This window comes from Camelina sativa, chromosome 4, assembly GCF_000633955.1.
Source record: "Camelina sativa cultivar DH55 chromosome 4, Cs, whole genome shotgun sequence".
Classification (NCBI taxonomy): Eukaryota; Viridiplantae; Streptophyta; class Magnoliopsida; order Brassicales; family Brassicaceae; genus Camelina; species Camelina sativa.
The window spans coordinates 10,731,209-10,749,122 of NC_025688.1; the positions used below are offsets into that span (position 1 = coordinate 10,731,209).

Genomic DNA, 17,914 nt, shown 5'->3' on the forward strand with positions numbered 1-17,914 from the left:
ATTTAAATTTCAATAAAACAAACATCAATAATATAATAGTATTTAAACAAGTAAAGGGTTTTTAAATTGTTCATAATTTAGAAAAGGATAAGCTGATCATTTAAAATTAACTTTATGGTTAATAAATACAAATAAAATAATTCCAAAGTCCTAATGACTTTTAACCAAAAATGTAACATCCGCGAACCAAATAATGTGATTTTGGTGTCGATCGACACCAGCAATTTCGGGTTCGACCAGATTGTTTTAAATCGTTGATTTGGTTTGGGTTGGTTCAATTAAGTCCCTAACCGACGTATTAAAAGGAGAGGGTCGACTTGAAGGTTTAGAAAACTTGTTTTGTCGCTGTTTGAGAGAGGAAAAGAGAGAAAAGAGATAGCTTGTGATTTTGGAGGTTTTTGGGGGTTTTTCTTGACTATTTTGGTAAAATCTGTTGCTGTGGAAGGGAGTGTTGTTTGTGGGAACGAAGGAGAAGCTTCTTAAGGTGTTGGATTCATCGTTTTTGAGCCAGATTTTCCTGCAAAAGAGGTGAGTGCATGATCAGAACTTTTAAAGGTGTTGGATTCATCGTTTTTGAGCCTGAGATCTCTTTTGTTTTGCTTGTTCTATGTTGTTTGTGGTGTTTTTCTTGCTTGGGTTGGTTTTTTTTATGGTTTCCATAGGTTCCTGAAGCTTTTGGGTGAGGTTGGGACGGATTGGAAGTTGTTAGAAACGGAGATTCGACGTTCGGTTTCGAGTAGATCGCGTCTGCGGAGTTAGTGTCGATCGACACCAATATGGCATCGGTCTACACCAAGGAGTAGCGTCGATCGACACCATCAATCAGTGTCGGTCGACACCAGCTTTATCCGACACTTGTTTTCCTGGTTTGATGTGTTTGTTTGTGTTTGTTTGTGTTGTTTGTGTGGTTTAACATTGGAATCTCAGTTGCTTGTGTGTATAGCCCAGTAGATGGGAGGATTGCCTCACTGAGTGTTTATGACAATACTCATGCATCTCAATTTGTGTTTGTGGTGCAGGTAAAGGCAAAGTGTGATCGTGGGATCAAGGTGATTGCCTCAGTGACGGTTGGGCGATTGTCGGTATGACAAAGGGTTAAAATTCTGGTTCAACTCTACGACATGACTGTAAACTTCTAACAGAGCCTATTACCATGTTTTTGTTCTCAGTTTAAGTTTAAACTTCCTCAAAAAAAATTTCTACCTTATAATGCACTAGTTGTAAAAACGCTATTTTACTTTTGAATATAATTTAACATTACATTCAAAAAAAAAAATGATGAGGTCATCAGCATCAAACATTGATATAAGTTGTCCGGGTAAGAATTTACTCCGACCATTTCACATAAAAGTATAAGGAGAATGGTTGAGCCAAACTATGATTTGAAGATGGTCAATAGAGTTTAGCCATACTCGAAATCAAACCACCAAAATTACTCCTAGGAGAGAATTCTTCGTAAATTTAACTTGGGTTTCGAAACTGACCAAAACAATCCATCACATTAAGGAAAGTGATCAAGAGAAAATAGTCTTATTTCGGACAGAAATAAGAAATGATGTAGAACCACTCATATGGCCCAACCATAAGAAGAGAGATATATACGGCTTTCCAAACGAGATCAATTCTAGAACCGACTTGTTTCGTAATCTTGATACATCAAGAAATCCAACCCAATGGAGAGCCACCTATCGATGGATCCGACCTGACCTCAACTTCACTCATATTCTCGTAAATTATATCAGAGCCATTTAAGAATACAAGTTAGGCGGGTATCAAAGCAATATATGAAGTTGTTTTTGATATGGATGTCATAAATATCGTCAAGAATGAAGTCTTTTGGTTTTACAACTGTTTGATGACTGGTCTAAGAAATTCATGGCCATATTGCATCTAACAAACACTACAGCAATTGGACGTAGCCTGCGTAAGGAGAATCTCCTAATTAATTTCATGAATAGCCACATTGATATTAATTAATAATTGAATTTTACTAAACTTTTTGATCGTACGTGCTCGTGCATGATCGATCTATAATACAAGCAATTTTTGTTTACTATCATGTTTTTACATTTTTAAATATTTTTCAAGATCATGTATACATGTATTTAACAAGAATAAGCAAAAGTTTTTATAATTATAATTAAGATTTCTAAGATCACGACAGTGGGATATACGGTATGATAAATTTTTCACATCATTTTTATTATTTCTTAACGATATGCAAACTTTTGTTTTGTTAGTCCATGGAAACGAAGATAGATTAATTGTAGGTCATTTCTCATAAATACTACTATCTAATTTTTTTTTCCAAAAAAACCACACTTTAATAATTTTCCAAGAATACTACTAAAATATATATTATTTTTTTCAAAAATACTTCAAATTGGACTAAAATTTAAGATTAAAATATAATTTCTAAATCCTAACCACTAAACTCTACCCCTAAAAACTATACCCTAAAGCTAAATTTGTCAACCCAAACCTCAAAATAACAAATTTGTCATCCTTAAATCAATTTTTATGTTTGTGGAAAAAAAAAATTTGTGGTATTTTTGGGAGAAATAAAAATAAAGAGTGATAAAAAGAAAACTAAAATAGTGGTATTTTGAGGAATTCCTGTTAATGGTGTCCTTTAGGTAGCTAAAAAAGAAAAAAAAAATGGATAACTGATGCTTATCTGAAATATTATTCAAACTGATGTTGGAAGAAGACCAAACAATTTTTGCCATTCCCATTTGTCATAATGAGACGCAAACTTTTATTAATTAATATAAATCAAACGTGTATTAGTGAAAGAATACAAATCATCAACAATAGATATACATTAGATATAATTTCTTTATTTCATATTTAGTATTTTCCCCTGAGGTGATCGCATGTCTCGGATCTTCTTTTCTTTTGAAAGTATTCCTGCTAACCTTCATAAGCAAAAAAAAAGAAAAAAAATATAATATATATTAGCAAATATGTATATACATACGAGTGGATCAAGCTAACAAATGCAATAATGATGAACGTACTTTATAAGAGCCTTTTCATTGGTCATTTGATAAGCATTTTCGTTACAACCCGAGTCTAGATTGACTCTTGAAACAGGTTTCTTTAGTAGTTCATCTCCTATCTTGGCGAGATTGTCCAAATTCTCGTTGGTTGCGATATCAACAGAAGCAGCATCCCCAGTTAATGTGTCGTCCTATATATAATTGAAACGCATAACTATATCTTAGAAGTTATATGACGACAAAAAAAAAAAGTTTAGTGAGTTGATTTTGATACCTGGATGCGAATATAGTTGGCTCCGGAATGAAGAGCTCGAAAAACACAAGAGAGATGAAAATCAACCATATCAGAGCTAGCGTGCGTGAAAACATCAATGAGAGGTGTAGAGTTGTCGTGTGTTAACCAACTCAGCATTCCCCAACCAGCTGCTTCTTTTGCATTGAATTTTTCTTCGGCTTTACGGTTTCCGGTTCCAAGCGAAAGCACAAGAAACCTTCCGTAATCATTTGGCCTTATTGGGAAAAAATCACTGCTCCCTCTTGTAATCTCCTTTGTTACCTCCCCAATGGCCACCAAAGCCTATATACGTACGTACGTGACAAATAACAATTATGTGATATATTATTCGAGGCCCCCTCTATATTGTATGTTGATATATATCAAATACTAATTGATAAAAAAAAAAAAAACCCTACTACGACTGTGCAACAATAATATATAATCTCTGGTATATTACCGGGTTATTAGCTGCAACTCCGCCATCAATAAGATTGTATTCTTTAATGTTTCCGGTTGAATCCTGAGTAGTGAAGAAATGGGCTGGCAAGTATGTAGGGGCTGCTGAAGTTGAGATGACAATGTCAGCAAGGGTTGCGTTCTTTAGTGGATTGTTTTTCACCTATGAGATATATAGTCACCCTATATTATAACAAAGTTTTGTAAATTTGGTATACCATAACTTCACATAAACAAAAGAGCCTAAACAAACCTCGTAACTACTGAATATAGTAGGTTGAAGATGTTTGATATCGAACGTTGGAATGACGACGTTGGTAAGTGTTTGATGCAACCTTGTATCACCCAACTTCGCATGGATAAGCTGATGAAGGTATTCACCGTCATATTTAGGCCCACTCAAAGACTTGACGAGGTTTTTGGCGGCCGATAATGGGAAATGATCTTGAGGGAAGATCTTTGGACAGTTCTCAAGATAGAATTCTTTAATTTCAGAGGCTGCAAACAAGGGTCGACCTTCCTTGTTAGGAGCGGTGAGCATGGCTGTCACTAGACCACCTGTGCTTGTTCCTGCCATTACATCAAAGTAGTCTGCAAGCCTGGCTTCTTGTCCATCCAATTTCTGTGCATCCAAATATGTTAAAAATTTAGACACAAAAATATAATATTATATATCTAGATATGATACATAGTTAGGTAGCAGTTAGCACATGTATATATACCTGAAGTTCGGACTCGAGAAAACCAAGGATAACGGCAGGGATGATCCCACGAATTCCACCACCGTCGATGCTGAGGATTGTGACTAAGTTTCCATACGTCGGGGGTTGAATAGGTGACTTCGGACTCTCCATTTATATCTTATAGAAAAAGAAAGCAATGTATCGTTACTTGACGGGATACGACTTTGATTGTCAGATATTATGAGGTTTTAGTAAACTCTTATGTATTTATAGACATAGTGGCTGCTATTTCAAAGTTTAAGTTCTTAGAATATGCATTCGTCAAATTAACTTGTAGCTTCATCTCTTTGTGACATGTGTTGAACTCCAATCTTATTGGTTCTTGATTTCTTGCTTTGTAGACAATAATATGGACTTTCGTAAGCCTCTTTTCTTCCTCCACCTTAGTTATGACCACGTCAACCATTTGATAATCAAACTTCTCTTCTTCTTTTTAATTAAATAAAGAGAATAAATAAGTGACATGTCACATGTGTAAGATGAAATTTGTTTACCAAGAGCTCATGCATGAGTTATTATATAAGAATTTATCTCATATTTTGTTCTTTTTATTACTATTATTTTAACAGTATGTTTAATTTATATAGTTGAATTAATGAAAATGATTTTATATTAGTGTTTTCGTTATTCTGCATCACTTGAATACACTTGTCATATAAAATATGTTGTTTAAGCAGTGCAACGGTTGGTGGCTGCAACTCTCCACGCGCTAATCCAATATACAATTTGTCTCAAATTCTATGTCAAAAATACTAAAGCTTCCTTAAAACCTACGTTAGGAGCTAAATCCAGCATTTTAAACGTGTCAAAAACTCAGGAGTCAGCAATAAACATCATCAAAATGCAATATAGTGGATCTGTGGATGGGATAGTGGAGCGTACGTGTATGCTCGACGAAACTCATGCAGTTACTTTTTAGACTATGTATACCTCAAAATACTACTATTGCTTTCTACTACTTTTTTTCTTTTGTTTTCTTGATTTCTATTACATGATGTAAATATAATGTTCTGTAACGATTCAGGATCTACGTACCAAGCTAAATATAATTTGTAGAAGGTTTGGAGTGACATGCATTTCTCATGCTCTAATATTATGCATGTATGCTAAGTGTAATTTTTGATATTTACATTTACTATGGAATGAAGACGACGTCTGAGTCACGAAAGTTTCAATAAGATCAACGAAGCGACAATTAGAAAGACTACAAGATATATCTTTGTCTGGTATAATAATACGGTAATACTAGAAGTCTTTAAGGTTTTAGCAGCCAGTCAACAATACATTCTCATTTTTCCAACTTTCCTACATATTGACCCAATGAACTAGATATACTGCATCTTACATGACTACTTGGATAATAATATCATAAAAGAAGGAAAAAGCTCATGAAAAGAAAAACACAAGGAAGTTTCTTTTAAGAATGATATATGAATTTGTTAAAAAAAATCAGATAAAGAAGCACCAACATATTAAAAATATGGGAAAATATGATCGGTAAAATAATATTTGTTGAATTCACCACCATTACAGTGTCTCAACTCTCAACTATAGTATGACCCATACTAGAACACGGTTGAAATTTCTTTTATATATTTTGTAATTTTTATTTAAAACATATTGTGATTATTTTATTTATTTTTAAAGTTTTTTTGGATGAAACACTATGCCATGAAATATATGCTGAATATGAATTATAAAAATAACATCTATTTTATTTTGTAAAATATATTCTAGTAGATCTAGATTTTTACCCATGGTATACCGCAAATTAAGTTGTGTGATAAAAAAATAATTTTTATTTATTAATTTTATTTGATTTGTTTAGTGTTTAAAATTATATATTATATTTTGATTGTTAATTCTATGACTTAACCCATAGTATACCACATATTAATTTTAGGACTAAATATGTAACGTATGTTTGTCAAAATCATCTTGACCGAGAAAACCTACCAAACAACATTATTCCAAACTTTAATTTAATCCGAGAAAATATATTTTTTGAAATTTCAACCCGTGCTTTAGCAAAAAGTCATATTTCTTGGAATTCTTTCATATTATATTGACATATTATTTATCCGTGCTATAACAAATCAAATTAGAGTGTTCATAATTTTTAACTTTTTGATCTATCATATATTTATGATATTCTTTAAAATATCAAATTAAACTATTTTAAAATATTTCAAATTAAATTATTTTAAAAAGTTAGAATAGTATATAAAATTATACAATTTAACAAAAGAAATATATGAAATTGAATTTAAATATTCAAATTTTGACCCGTTACTCCGTCAAAATTTTAGTTGAATAGATATTTTTTTAAAGAATAATATTACTAAAGCTTGAATATTTTATAGATTGAAAAACTTTTTTTTTGGGTATGAATATGGTGTATTTCAGTGAATGGAAATGTCAATGATTTATACTAAAAGTTTGGAAAGCTATTAGCTAAGATCTTATTTTGTTTGCTTAATCGGAAATCACGTTTAAGCGTGATTAATTTCCAAGATTTTAACCTTATGATACGGTTAAGAAAGTTCTGGAGGATGCTGATAAGTGGAACCAGAGGAACAGCACGATGGAAACAGAGGGAAGACAGTCTGGTATGAGAGCATTGAGAAATGCTAAATGGAGTCCGCCTCCAAGTACCTAGGTAAAATGTAATACTGATGGTGCATGGATAGGTGAAAACACCCAAGGTGGTACGGGATGGGTCTTTGAGACTCAGGCGGTGATGTTTTATGGTTGGGAGCACAGGCCATCCGCAAGACTAGATCAGTTCTGGAAGTAGAATTGGAGACAATAAGAAGGGCACTAACGACTATGATTCGACTCAACTATGATCGTATCATACTTGAGTCAGACTCTTTAGAAGCAGTCAACTTGATTAATAATGCAGAAATCTGGCCAATATTTGCTCCAATGCTCCAAGACATCTACGATCTGCTTCTCAATTTAAAGGAGTTCAAAATAGTATTTTCCTTAAGGGAATGCAATCGAGTGGCTGATAGAGTAGCAAGGGAATCTCTCTCTTTTGAGAATTATGACCCCAAATTATACTCTGTAAAGCCTAATTGGATTAAAAGTGTTGTAAGGAAGGACAAATCTTGTATAACTTGATTTAGGTAAATGAAAGTGGAAGTTGAGCCAAAAAAAAAAAAAAATCCAAAATTTTATTATATTTTTTTTCTTTAATTGCCTAACAGTATATATGGCCTAACAATATATGATTGTTAAAGATTTTATTTCTTTAAGTTGTATTATTCTTTGGGATATTCTCTTTAAGTGTATTTAGGTATAACTAAGGAAGCTAATCTATATAACCTATTTTGTAATCAATTCTTTGTGGCTAGTTGGTAACAACGCTTCCTCAAATAGACATAATTATCAGATAGCTACGAGCTCAAAGACACAAAACAAATTTGTGGCTTTTTGTGGATATTGGCATAATAGCCACAAAATTATGGGCATAGCTACAAAAAAATTTGTGTCTATAAGCAATTTTTCTTGTAGTGATATGATGTAATGCACCACATTATTGTATATTTATAATTGGTGGTCTGTCATCTTAATATTAATTTACAAGTTTTTTTGTATATTTCATCGAACGGAAAGTAAGTACAAATTGTAAAATATCAGACCAAACAATTGACCAAGTGAATACATAACCCTGGGTTAGCTAACAATATTCAATAAATAAAAAAAATTCTTCCCCTCATCAATGAAGAAAATGAGAATACTAAACAATGTAAAGAAGAAGGAAAAAAATGTTAAAGAAGAAGGAAAAAAATGTACAATGGATCAATTCTTTAACTATTCTTTACGGACATTAATTCACTAAAGTTTTATGTTAAATACTTAAACAGAATTTTAAAAAATTCAACGTTAAATTAAAAAGAAATAAAAAAAAATGTATAAGTTGTTATTTTTTTTAGATTTTATGGTATACTAGAATTTGTACCCCCACACGCATGAGATTTTAATTTAAAATATTTTCTATCAATATAAATTCTTGAGCTCAAATATAATTATTCAAACTTTTGAGTATAAATCTATATAAACACTAAACTTACTTTACTAAGTGATATACAACATATATTGACCTAATTATAAATATCATTTAAACATATCGATATCTCACATTAAATGCAAATATACAAAGTTTCATGAACAGTTTTAGTGCTATGTCGCCACAACGGGATTGTCCAAGTGTATGACCTGCCATAATAAATTTTTCGACCAAGTCAAGAATGCTTATATGGTGAAACCGTTAAACCCGCCAATAAATATCATTCACTAACCCAATTTAAATATTTTCTAAAACCTCATATGTTATTTTCAGATGTTAATTTTGTAATGCAACCTCAACTTTGTCTTCTTATAAAAACATAGTATACTTTAAATATGTTCTTTCAGCCAATGTTTTGCGTAAAAATATTTGATAAAATTGATGAAATTTCAAGGTTGTTTTATCTTTTATTTTTTTATCATGTTATAGAATTGTAGCTCCAATTGATAATATGTCTTCTGAAATATGATACACAAATCACATGTCACTTTTTGTAATGGCTTACATATCATTTTTTTTTTATATTTTGTGACCATTGATTTTAGATCAAAACTTTTACCCTTAGTTGAGTAATTAATCTTTAATTTTCTAAGTGAATTTAATAATAAATCTTTGTAGTATATGTTTCTTAGAAACTAATATTTCACTTCAATTTTATTTTTATGTTTAGATTTTTATAAATACAATTACATAAATTGGTTTTTTACTCCACCATAGATTAAAATCTTACTTTCATTCTAACTTTCATTAACCCATTCTAAATTTTGGAATATGATCATTTTTTTGGTTAAACTTTGAATAATAACATTATTACTAAAACAAATTCATAGTATTATTTTTACTATTTAAATTTATTATTTATTTTACTTAATTCATTTTTATATAGTTATTTTTTCTTATTTACTAAAACAAATTTCTATTATTGTTTTTACTTTTAAAAATAATAATTAATTTTACTTATTTTTTTATTATTATTAATTATAAGTAGTAAATATGCAAAGAATGAATATTTAAAATAGTATTTTTTTATGCGAAAAATAGATAATATTACTTAGGTGGATGATTGATATGTGTATATTTTATACTCTTTCATTATGCATTTCCCATTTATTTTTGTTTTGCATTGTTTTTCGTCTCTTTTGCATAATATACATATTTAAGTAGTCTTCGCATTGGTCTCGCATGCATCTTGCATATTGGAGTTGTTTCAGGTGTTTTATGATATGTCTAAACAATCAAAAGCAAACACGGAGCAGGAGAGCAGTCCAGCGACTCGATCTACACTACCCAGCGCGACCCAACCTTCCACGTCCTTGATCGAGTCGAGTGAAGATTTTACTTTGGGATTCAGCTTTCGACGTCTTTACCAATGTTGTAGAGAATTGAGTCATCTTTCCAATGCCGTTGACTGCAAGCCAATCGGAGGCGTGGTTCAGAAGATATCACTGTTTTAGTGGATGCACGTACGTTCTGAATTCCGACTCGGCCTGCACGTAAAGGAGAGCTCCCACTCGATCGGACATGTTAGCAGCGACTCGAACAAGACGTCCCAAGAGGTCTCCTGAGGACCCTCACCATGCGACTCGATCAGCAATTCCCAGACGACACATTTCAAGCTGCCTCTCGATCGATGTTTTCAAGCTGCCACTCGATCGATCATTTCAAGCTGCCACTCGATCAAGGATCTCAAACCGCCATTCGATCAAACTTCCTAGACTTCCACTCGATCATCACTCTCACGACGCAACTCGATCGACGCTCCTAAACCGACATTCTGGATTTGTTCTGAAGACGCGTTCGAGAAGAGTTCCTGAACCGCCTTTCTATTTTGTCGTTTTATTTTTTAGGGTTTTCCATGTTTTGCTATAAAATACTCTTTTAAGTCTTGACTCAAAAGATAACTTTTATCCAAGGGTTTTTAGGTAGCCACCAAAATGTTTCTGAGTTTGTAATCAAGATATCTCTTAATCCTTTTAGTTTTTGTATTTGATTTTTTTCTGCAAAGTTGTTTATCTCATCTTTATCTATCTAGTCATGCTTGATTTAGTGTACTCTGGGTTTTCTGTGTTTTTGATGATGATTGTTCTTGAGTAGTAAAATAGGGTTCTTGAGGATGAGATATATTAGGTGGAGAATCTTTGTCTAATAGGATGCCTAAGCTTAGATTGTTCGATTTCCCTTCTGGATTAGTGTTCTTACTGCTAATTTCTTACTGATCATTTGGGATTAGATCTTAAGCATCTCAACACCCAAAAGGTGTTCTATGGGATGCTTGAACAAACTAATACCAGAGATTTACATTCATGGCCTAAGAGATTGGATGTCTAGGGTGTTTATTGACGTGAATGAACTTGTTGGTCATGCCTGCTTAATCATGTTTCTCTAGCGAGAGTTAGGTTTGAAAGTGATTGAGTCTGAGTAGCTTCTTTCAAGAGATTGGATTAGCTAAGTTGTGATGTTCGTTGTCTAGGGATAGCTTGATTGTGTTCTGTTAGGCATTCTAGGTAGATTAAGAGACTCCACCGAAATCAATAACCCCATCCTTAAGGCCTCTACTTATCTGATTGTTTTTACATCTTTAAACTTGTTCTTTGTTTCTGTTGCAATAGCTTGCTCTTTTGTCTCTGCTCGTTTAGCTTGTTTTTGCTCTCTCCCGTTATTGTATTTTAGCTCTTGTTCTACAAACTCGTTTTGTTCTTACATCTCGTTCACTTTAGGTTGATAGACAAAAACTCATTTTGAATCTGGCTTAACTTGTGACTACTTGAGTGCAGCTTGATTGTTAGTAAAGTTTCCTAATTGGATTGACACCTTCTGTACTACAACTGCATTAGGTTAATTGAGACATACTAGGAGACACAAAAATCTTAGTATCAATGATAATGTGGAGAAAGGAGAAAAGAGAAAAGTTAACTTTACATATATATATTTGAAAGACTAGAAATGATAGACTATTTCAGGATGTGAGTTCTAACGAGGTTTTAAGGGTGGTGGAGGCTGCGGCCAATGCCTGGCAGCAGGCCCAACTAGAGGTGGATAAAGGGGAAAACGGCCAAAATCAACCCCAACTATTTGTGAAACGTTTATTTCTACCTGAATTTTAGTACCCGGCATAAATCAACCTAAATCATCCAAAAAATCAAATTTTACACCTGAACTATGTAAAATTTGGTCAAATTCAGTATATAGTTAACAATGTTAATTAGCCAGTTAACGGCGCTGAGTCAGACGACACCATGGCATACATGTGGCAAGACATTTCAATACGGCGTCTTGCAAAATAATGAAAAACTGTTGTAAGCAAGACTCGAACCTGCATAGCAAAGACTACCAAAATGAATCCCAAACCACTCGGCCATATTGATTTATTATCCTGTAATGCAAAATAGTTTTATATATTCTATTTTATTTTATCTGTTCTTTTTATCTTTCCCTATTTTGTTTCCCATGGGAACGGAGACGACTTGGGAAAAAAAACTGTAGAATCCAAAAATCAAATCGGAAAAGAAAACAAAGTTGAACATATCGATTTGATTCTTGTTCTGCCATTAAAGGTATATGTATCAATTTGAATCATCAATTGGCAAATCATAATCCAAATTAAAAAAGTCTTCTCTGAATTTGAAGAAGGCATGAGGTCCATTGCTTCGACGGAGAGAAACCAACGCTTCTCGTCAGAGTCAACAGAACCCGAGGTTAATTGACGTAGTAAAAGATAGAACAGTGTTGGTTAGAGATTGGGAGATCTGCAGAGAGGAGAGACGGACATGATAAGTCCAAATTATCGCTTTATAGCTAGATATAATTAATATGTTATCTAATAAAACAATATAAGTTGATGTATCCGAGTGGTTAGAGTGAAAAAATTAAATAGTGGTCCATCCGAGTTCAAACCCTACTAATAGTGATGTTTTCATTATTTTGTACGACTCACTCAGCGTCGTTAACTGGCTAATTAACACCGTTTAAATAGATGTTGAAATTGGCCCAATTTTACATAGTTCATGTATAAAATTTGAAGTTTTGGATGACTTAGGTTGATAAAACAAAATAAGTCCATGTGTCTGAGTGGTTAGAGTGAAAAGACTAAATAGCGGTCCACCCGAGTTCAAAACCTACTAGTAGTGATTTTTTTATTATTTTGCAACCAATATGATGTCGTATTGATCTGTCTTGCCACGTGTACGCCATGGTGTAGTCTAACTCAGCACCATTAACTGGCTAATTAACACCGTTTAAATAGATGTTGAAATTGGCCTAATTTTACATAGTTCAGGTATAGAATTTGAATTTTTGGATGATTTAGGTTGATTTATGTTGGGTATTAAAATTCAGATATAAATAAGCGTTTCATAAATAGTTAGGGTTGATTTTCGCCGTTTAGGACCATAGTTGTGCTGTGACTAGTGATTTTCAGCTAGGTTAGAGCAGTGAGCTTGATGAACTCGACGGGGCAATCACTAGCTATTTTGTGGATGGCTCATGGAAAGATGGGGATAGATTCTCCATGTTAGGCTGGTATTGTTCCCGAGTGACAAAAAGACTTCAATGGGCGCTACTAATCGTCGGCAAAGTTTGTCTCCCCTTCACGCAGAGGTGGAAGTTTTAGTATGGGTTATGCAATATATGATTGGAGTTGATATTGTTGATGTCGCCTTTCTCACATATTGCTTTGACTTGGTGAAGATGGTATATTGCCCTTCCGAGTGGTCGGCTTTCAATAACTACATGAACGATATTGCGAGTGATAAGGAGGAGTTTGATTCTTTTTCTATTACTTTTGTTTCTAGGCGTGTAAATGTTAAAGCGGATTTCCTGGCACTAAAATTTCGTGTTGTTAGTATCACATTTGTAGACAATCTCTCTTTTAGTTAGATATTTGAGCTGATGCAGTTAAAGTTGTTGAAAATAAACAAATAAATAAATGTATAAGTTGTTGTCCACAATAATGAATTAATGTGTGCATGCATGCCCACAATAATTGTATTAATCGATGAAATCAAAGAATAAGTATACTTAATTAATTCTTTTTAAAAAATAAAGTAGTGGTGGTGATAATATAATGTTATGGTATGATTCTATTTACATATTAATTATGAGTATATTATTAATATAGAATTTTAGGTAAAACTAGAAATAGTACATATAATACAACAATGTCATAGTCGTCTTCAGTGGCCGGAGGCAGAGAAGTATTAGGGGTGTCATATGACACCCATGAAATTATAAATTTTGGTTTAGCTTTTATTAAAAACTTTAATTGCACATGTCTAAGCAATTTGTTGACACCCCTCTAAAATTTTGTTGACACCCTTCAAATAAAAATACAACTCTAGCTATTCCATGATTCTTTCATATTTCATTTTCTATTAAGTTTTTCTATAATTTTAAGATATTAACATATGATCATTGGGTTTTTTAGACAAACTATTGGGCTTAGCATTAACAAAATTTCAATCGATTCTATATTTGTATGGTTAAACATAAGTTGATAAAATCATTAAACGGCAAAAGCATAATTTTTCAAAAACGTGGACTCTTCTTCCTCTTCCATCTTCATCTTTAGAATGTTTTTAAAGTATGACTGAGCTTAGAATTTATATTTGTAATGAATTTTTCTAGTAACATTGTTTTAATATAACTTTTTCTTTTGAAAAAAAAATATTATGACACCCATAAATAATTTTTCTGGTTCTGTGAGTGGTCGTCTTATATGGTAAAAATAGCTAGTTATTAATATAGAATAGGGTTAAACTGGAAATAATACATATAATACAACAATACTGGAACCTTTTTCATCTTTAATTTCATCTATATATATTAAAATAGGGCTAAATTTTCATGACGTAGTTTACAATATCATAGTCTTATTTTTTTGTAACCTTTTTCATCTATTTTATAGCAATGAAAATTTGTACATATGAAAAAGGTGACGACGACTAAAAAAATTTCTCCTTCCAATGTAAACCACGTCGTTTTAAGGTGAGAAGTACTATTCCCGATGTGAAAATTACAGTCGTACACGTGACACATTTAGAACCCTCGATCTTCGGCCGTTTAAATGTTCAAAATATTTCTTTCAGGTGTGCGAAGAAAAAAAAAAAAAAAAAGAAAGTAAAAGAGGAAGAAAGCCTTTGAAAGCATCATCAGCAAGAAGATTAGTTTCCGTTACACATTATCTTGGTTTCTCGATTTCGCTTCTGCGAAACCCAAATCCCCCTAATCATCTTCTTCCCAATCTCCCCGTCGATTTGAATTTTGATTCTTTCCGGCTCTAAGATTCGCCGTCCGTCGCCGACCACCGCGTTTTCATCCTCCGACGGCGTTTCCCACTGTTAAATCCCTTCTCGTCTCTGTAACTGTAAGTGATTCTTCTTTGAATTTTTCTAATTTCTTTCTTCTTTCCTATTCTGGATTTGATTTCAGGTGACTGTTATGTTGGATTTCTCAACTATGCGCGTTGTTCCAGTTTCCGTAGATGGATTCTGAATAATCTAACAGTTACGATTACTGATTTTTCGAAAGAAGATCTTGGGGTCGGTGATTAGGTTGACTGGATTGAGACGAATGTGTGTTGTTCGTTCATATGGAGTATTACGATCTATAGTTAGGTTTAATCATGTGATCACTGTATATAGTTAGGTTTTGTAACATTTAAAGGCCTAGCTAATTCAGTTTCTAATTTTGGTTTCAGTTTTAAAAGAAGATGATGGGACCTCCGAGAACACCGTTAAGTAAGATTGACAGGGTTAATAATATTCCTTATACTCCTGGTGGTTCCAAAGTTACAGAGGAGAAGATTCTTGTCACTATCCGGATGAGACCACTAAATTCGAGGGAACAAGCCAAATATGATCTCATTGCATTGGAATGTCCCGATGATCAGACCATCGTCTTTAAGAATCCCAACCCTGAGAGGCCTGCAACGAAATACTCGTTTGGTATTCATTCTCATTTGCTTATCTGTCTTTTTCTTCTTTCCATTTTTTTTTTTTTGTTATATTAGCTCATTTGCCTTCTTTGTACTTGTAGATAAAGTTTTTGAGCCAGCCTGTGCAACACAAGAAGTCTATGAAGGTGGTTCTAGGGACGTTGCACTATCTGCATTAGCAGGAACCAACGGTAAATTGAACTGATATCTCTCAAAATCCCATCATCTAAAGATATCTTTCGTTTTTATTAAGCTTTAGCTATCATCTGGATAAGTCAACTCTTGTCTTTATTCGTTGCAGCAACTATTTTTGCTTATGGTCAGACCAGCAGTGGCAAGACGTTTACAATGAGGGGGGTTACTGAAAGTGTTGTTAACGATATATACGAGCATATAAGAAACGTGAGTGACCAAAATTGATGGTTCCTAGTTATTGTTAAGTTACGAGATGATATTTTATATATGTATCTATTGAAATCTATGCAGACTCAAGAAAGGAGGTTCGTCTTGAAAGTATCTGCCTTGGAGATCTATAACGAGAACGTGGTTGACCTTTTAAATCGTGATTCTGGGTACCTTCGGCTGTTAGATGATCCAGAGGTATGTAAAGGGTCAGAAACGCTAAGTCAAATGCTCAAAGAGGCATATACTGTCTCGGCTAGTATAAGAATGTTGTCTATATTGCAGAAAGGAACCATTGTGGAAAATCTGGTGGAGAAAGTGGTAGAAAGCAGGCAACATTTACAGCATTTAATTCACACTTGTGAAGGTAATTCTTCCTGTCACCTGTTCAGATGCTCTGTATCTTTTTATGCATTTGATGATGAGCAAAGCCTCAGAATTATGTAGACATATCTAAAATATGTCTGATTAATGATATCATCTTTTTCTTTCATATTATGTGATTTTCCATTTGCTGTTACAGATCATCGGCAAGTAGGTGAAACTGCTTTGAACGACCAAAGTTCAAGATCGCATCAGATTATCCGGCTGGTATGATCTATGCTAATGTGATATGCTGCATGATTGAATTAATACTCTAGTTCTTTAATTTCTTAAACACAGACAAGTGGTACCTATTATACAGTGAAAGTAACCACGTTCCACAATTTCTCATGTTCTGTGCTTTTGATATTCAGACCATCCAGAGCAGTCTCAGGGAAATAGCAGGCTGTGTGCAGTCTTTCATGGCAACTCTGGTAAGTCAATTTATTATCTTTGGGTTGAAGCTTCACTTGGTATTTAAGACAATTTCATTGGTGCAGAATCTTGTTGATCTTGCTGGAAGCGAACGTGCTTGTCAAACAAACGCAGATGGTCTAAGATTGAAGGAAGGAAGCCATATTAACCGTAGTTTATTGACACTTACTACAGTGATCAGAAAACTGAGGTCAGAAAGCACAATACTTTGAACACTATGGTTGTCTTTGGGCATGTCTAAATTACCTTTTAGCTTGATGAACATTTATACCGGTACGGCATTTTAAGATATTAGCAAAACATTAATACTTTATATTGCTTAAAACCTTGCTTTCCAGTGGCAGCATAGATTGGAAATGCAAAAGTTAAGGTTCTGTATTATTTAATTTTGTTATTTTGGTTGTAGTTCTGGTCGAAGAAGTGATCATGTGCCTTACAGAGACTCAAAATTGACAAGGATTTTGCAAAATTCACTTGGCGGGAATGCTAGAACAGCAATTATATGTACGATTAGCCCAGCACTGAGCCACGTTGAACAGACAAAAAAGACACTCTCTTTTGCCATGAGTGCGAAGGAAGTCACCAACTGCGCTAAAGTCAACATGGTATGCCACTTAGTTAGATATTTATAGAGGTCTTTCGTTATGTAGAAACAGGATGATCATATAAAACTTTGCGTTTGTCACCCTATAGCTTTTCTTTGGCCTTTCATTGCAAACATAGTTTCGTTCGTGTGTAGCAATCATCATCTTATAGAGAACATATGCAATTATCTACGATTAGATTGAAAGAATTCTAGAAACTGAGCAATCTTTGAAGGTTAATCTGACTGTACAGTTATTCTTCTCTTTCCATGAATTAAGATACATATATTTTCAAAGCCTTCTTTTGTCGCTCTACCACTAACATTACTTCTTTTGCTTCAAACTTCTTTGTGTTTGATGAAAAACAAAATGGTGTTGACCTTCTGCTGGTACTCATTCTAGGGATGTGATTTTCTGTTGTAGGTTGTCTCAGACAAAAAGTTGCTGAAACATCTGCAGCAAAAAGTAGCCAAACTCGAGTCAGAGTTAAGAAGCCCGGAGTCCAGTTCATCTACCTGCTTAAAGTCTCTGTTAATTGAGAAAGAGATGAAAATCCAACAGGTATGGACCTAGACTTTCAGAACCACATCTACATCTTGAATTATCTCTTCTGCATATTCGAAAATGTGGACCTCACAGACTAAAA

General features: G+C 33.5%; 2 protein-coding genes across 6 annotated transcripts in view; one reads left to right on the forward strand and one right to left on the reverse strand.

Annotated features, from left to right (window-relative positions):
* Positions 2,707-4,641, reverse strand: LOC104780224 (patatin-like protein 2). The gene is made up of 6 exons (XM_010504725.1): positions 4,458-4,641; positions 3,989-4,357; positions 3,737-3,898; positions 3,277-3,579; positions 3,021-3,193; positions 2,707-2,918 (listed from the first exon to the last, which is right to left on the reverse strand). Exons 1-6 carry the CDS (start codon positions 4,587-4,589, stop codon positions 2,840-2,842), a joined length of 1,218 nt encoding a protein of 405 aa, XP_010503027.1. The 5' UTR covers positions 4,590-4,641; the 3' UTR covers positions 2,707-2,839.
* Positions 14,643-17,914, forward strand: part of LOC104780225 (kinesin-like protein KIN-7B) — a 6,540-nt gene continuing 3,268 nt past the window's right edge. The window contains exons 1-12 of one of the 5 annotated variants that reach the window (XM_010504729.2): positions 14,660-14,914; positions 15,023-15,164; positions 15,248-15,494; positions 15,586-15,675; positions 15,786-15,886; positions 15,971-16,084; positions 16,172-16,253; positions 16,410-16,477; positions 16,624-16,683; positions 16,750-16,874; positions 17,091-17,289; positions 17,692-17,829. In XM_010504729.2, coding sequence (XP_010503031.1) covers positions 15,260-15,494; positions 15,586-15,675; positions 15,786-15,886; positions 15,971-16,084; positions 16,172-16,253; positions 16,410-16,477; positions 16,624-16,683; positions 16,750-16,874; positions 17,091-17,289; positions 17,692-17,829 — 1,212 coding nt within the window. In that variant the 5' untranslated portion in view covers positions 14,660-14,914; positions 15,023-15,164; positions 15,248-15,259. Of the gene's footprint in view, positions 14,915-14,979; positions 15,165-15,247; positions 15,495-15,585; positions 15,676-15,785; positions 15,887-15,970; positions 16,085-16,171; positions 16,254-16,409; positions 16,478-16,623; positions 16,684-16,749; positions 16,875-17,090; positions 17,290-17,691; positions 17,830-17,914 lie in introns of those variants that run through there. The other 4 variants (XM_010504727.2, XM_010504728.2, XM_010504726.2 and 1 more) reach the window with 4 other exon arrangements.

Coding starts and splice junctions, on each gene's coding strand:
- LOC104780224 (XM_010504725.1), bottom strand. CDS start 4,589: ATGGAGAGTCCGAAGTCACCTATTCAACCCCCGACGTATGGAAACTTA. Junction 3,899..3,988: donor CTATATTCAGTAGTTACGAG/GTTTGTTTAGGC, acceptor TATATCTCATAG/GTGAAAAACAATCCACTAAA. Junction 3,580..3,736: donor GAGTTGCAGCTAATAACCCG/GTAATATACCAG, acceptor GTACGTATATAG/GCTTTGGTGGCCATTGGGGA.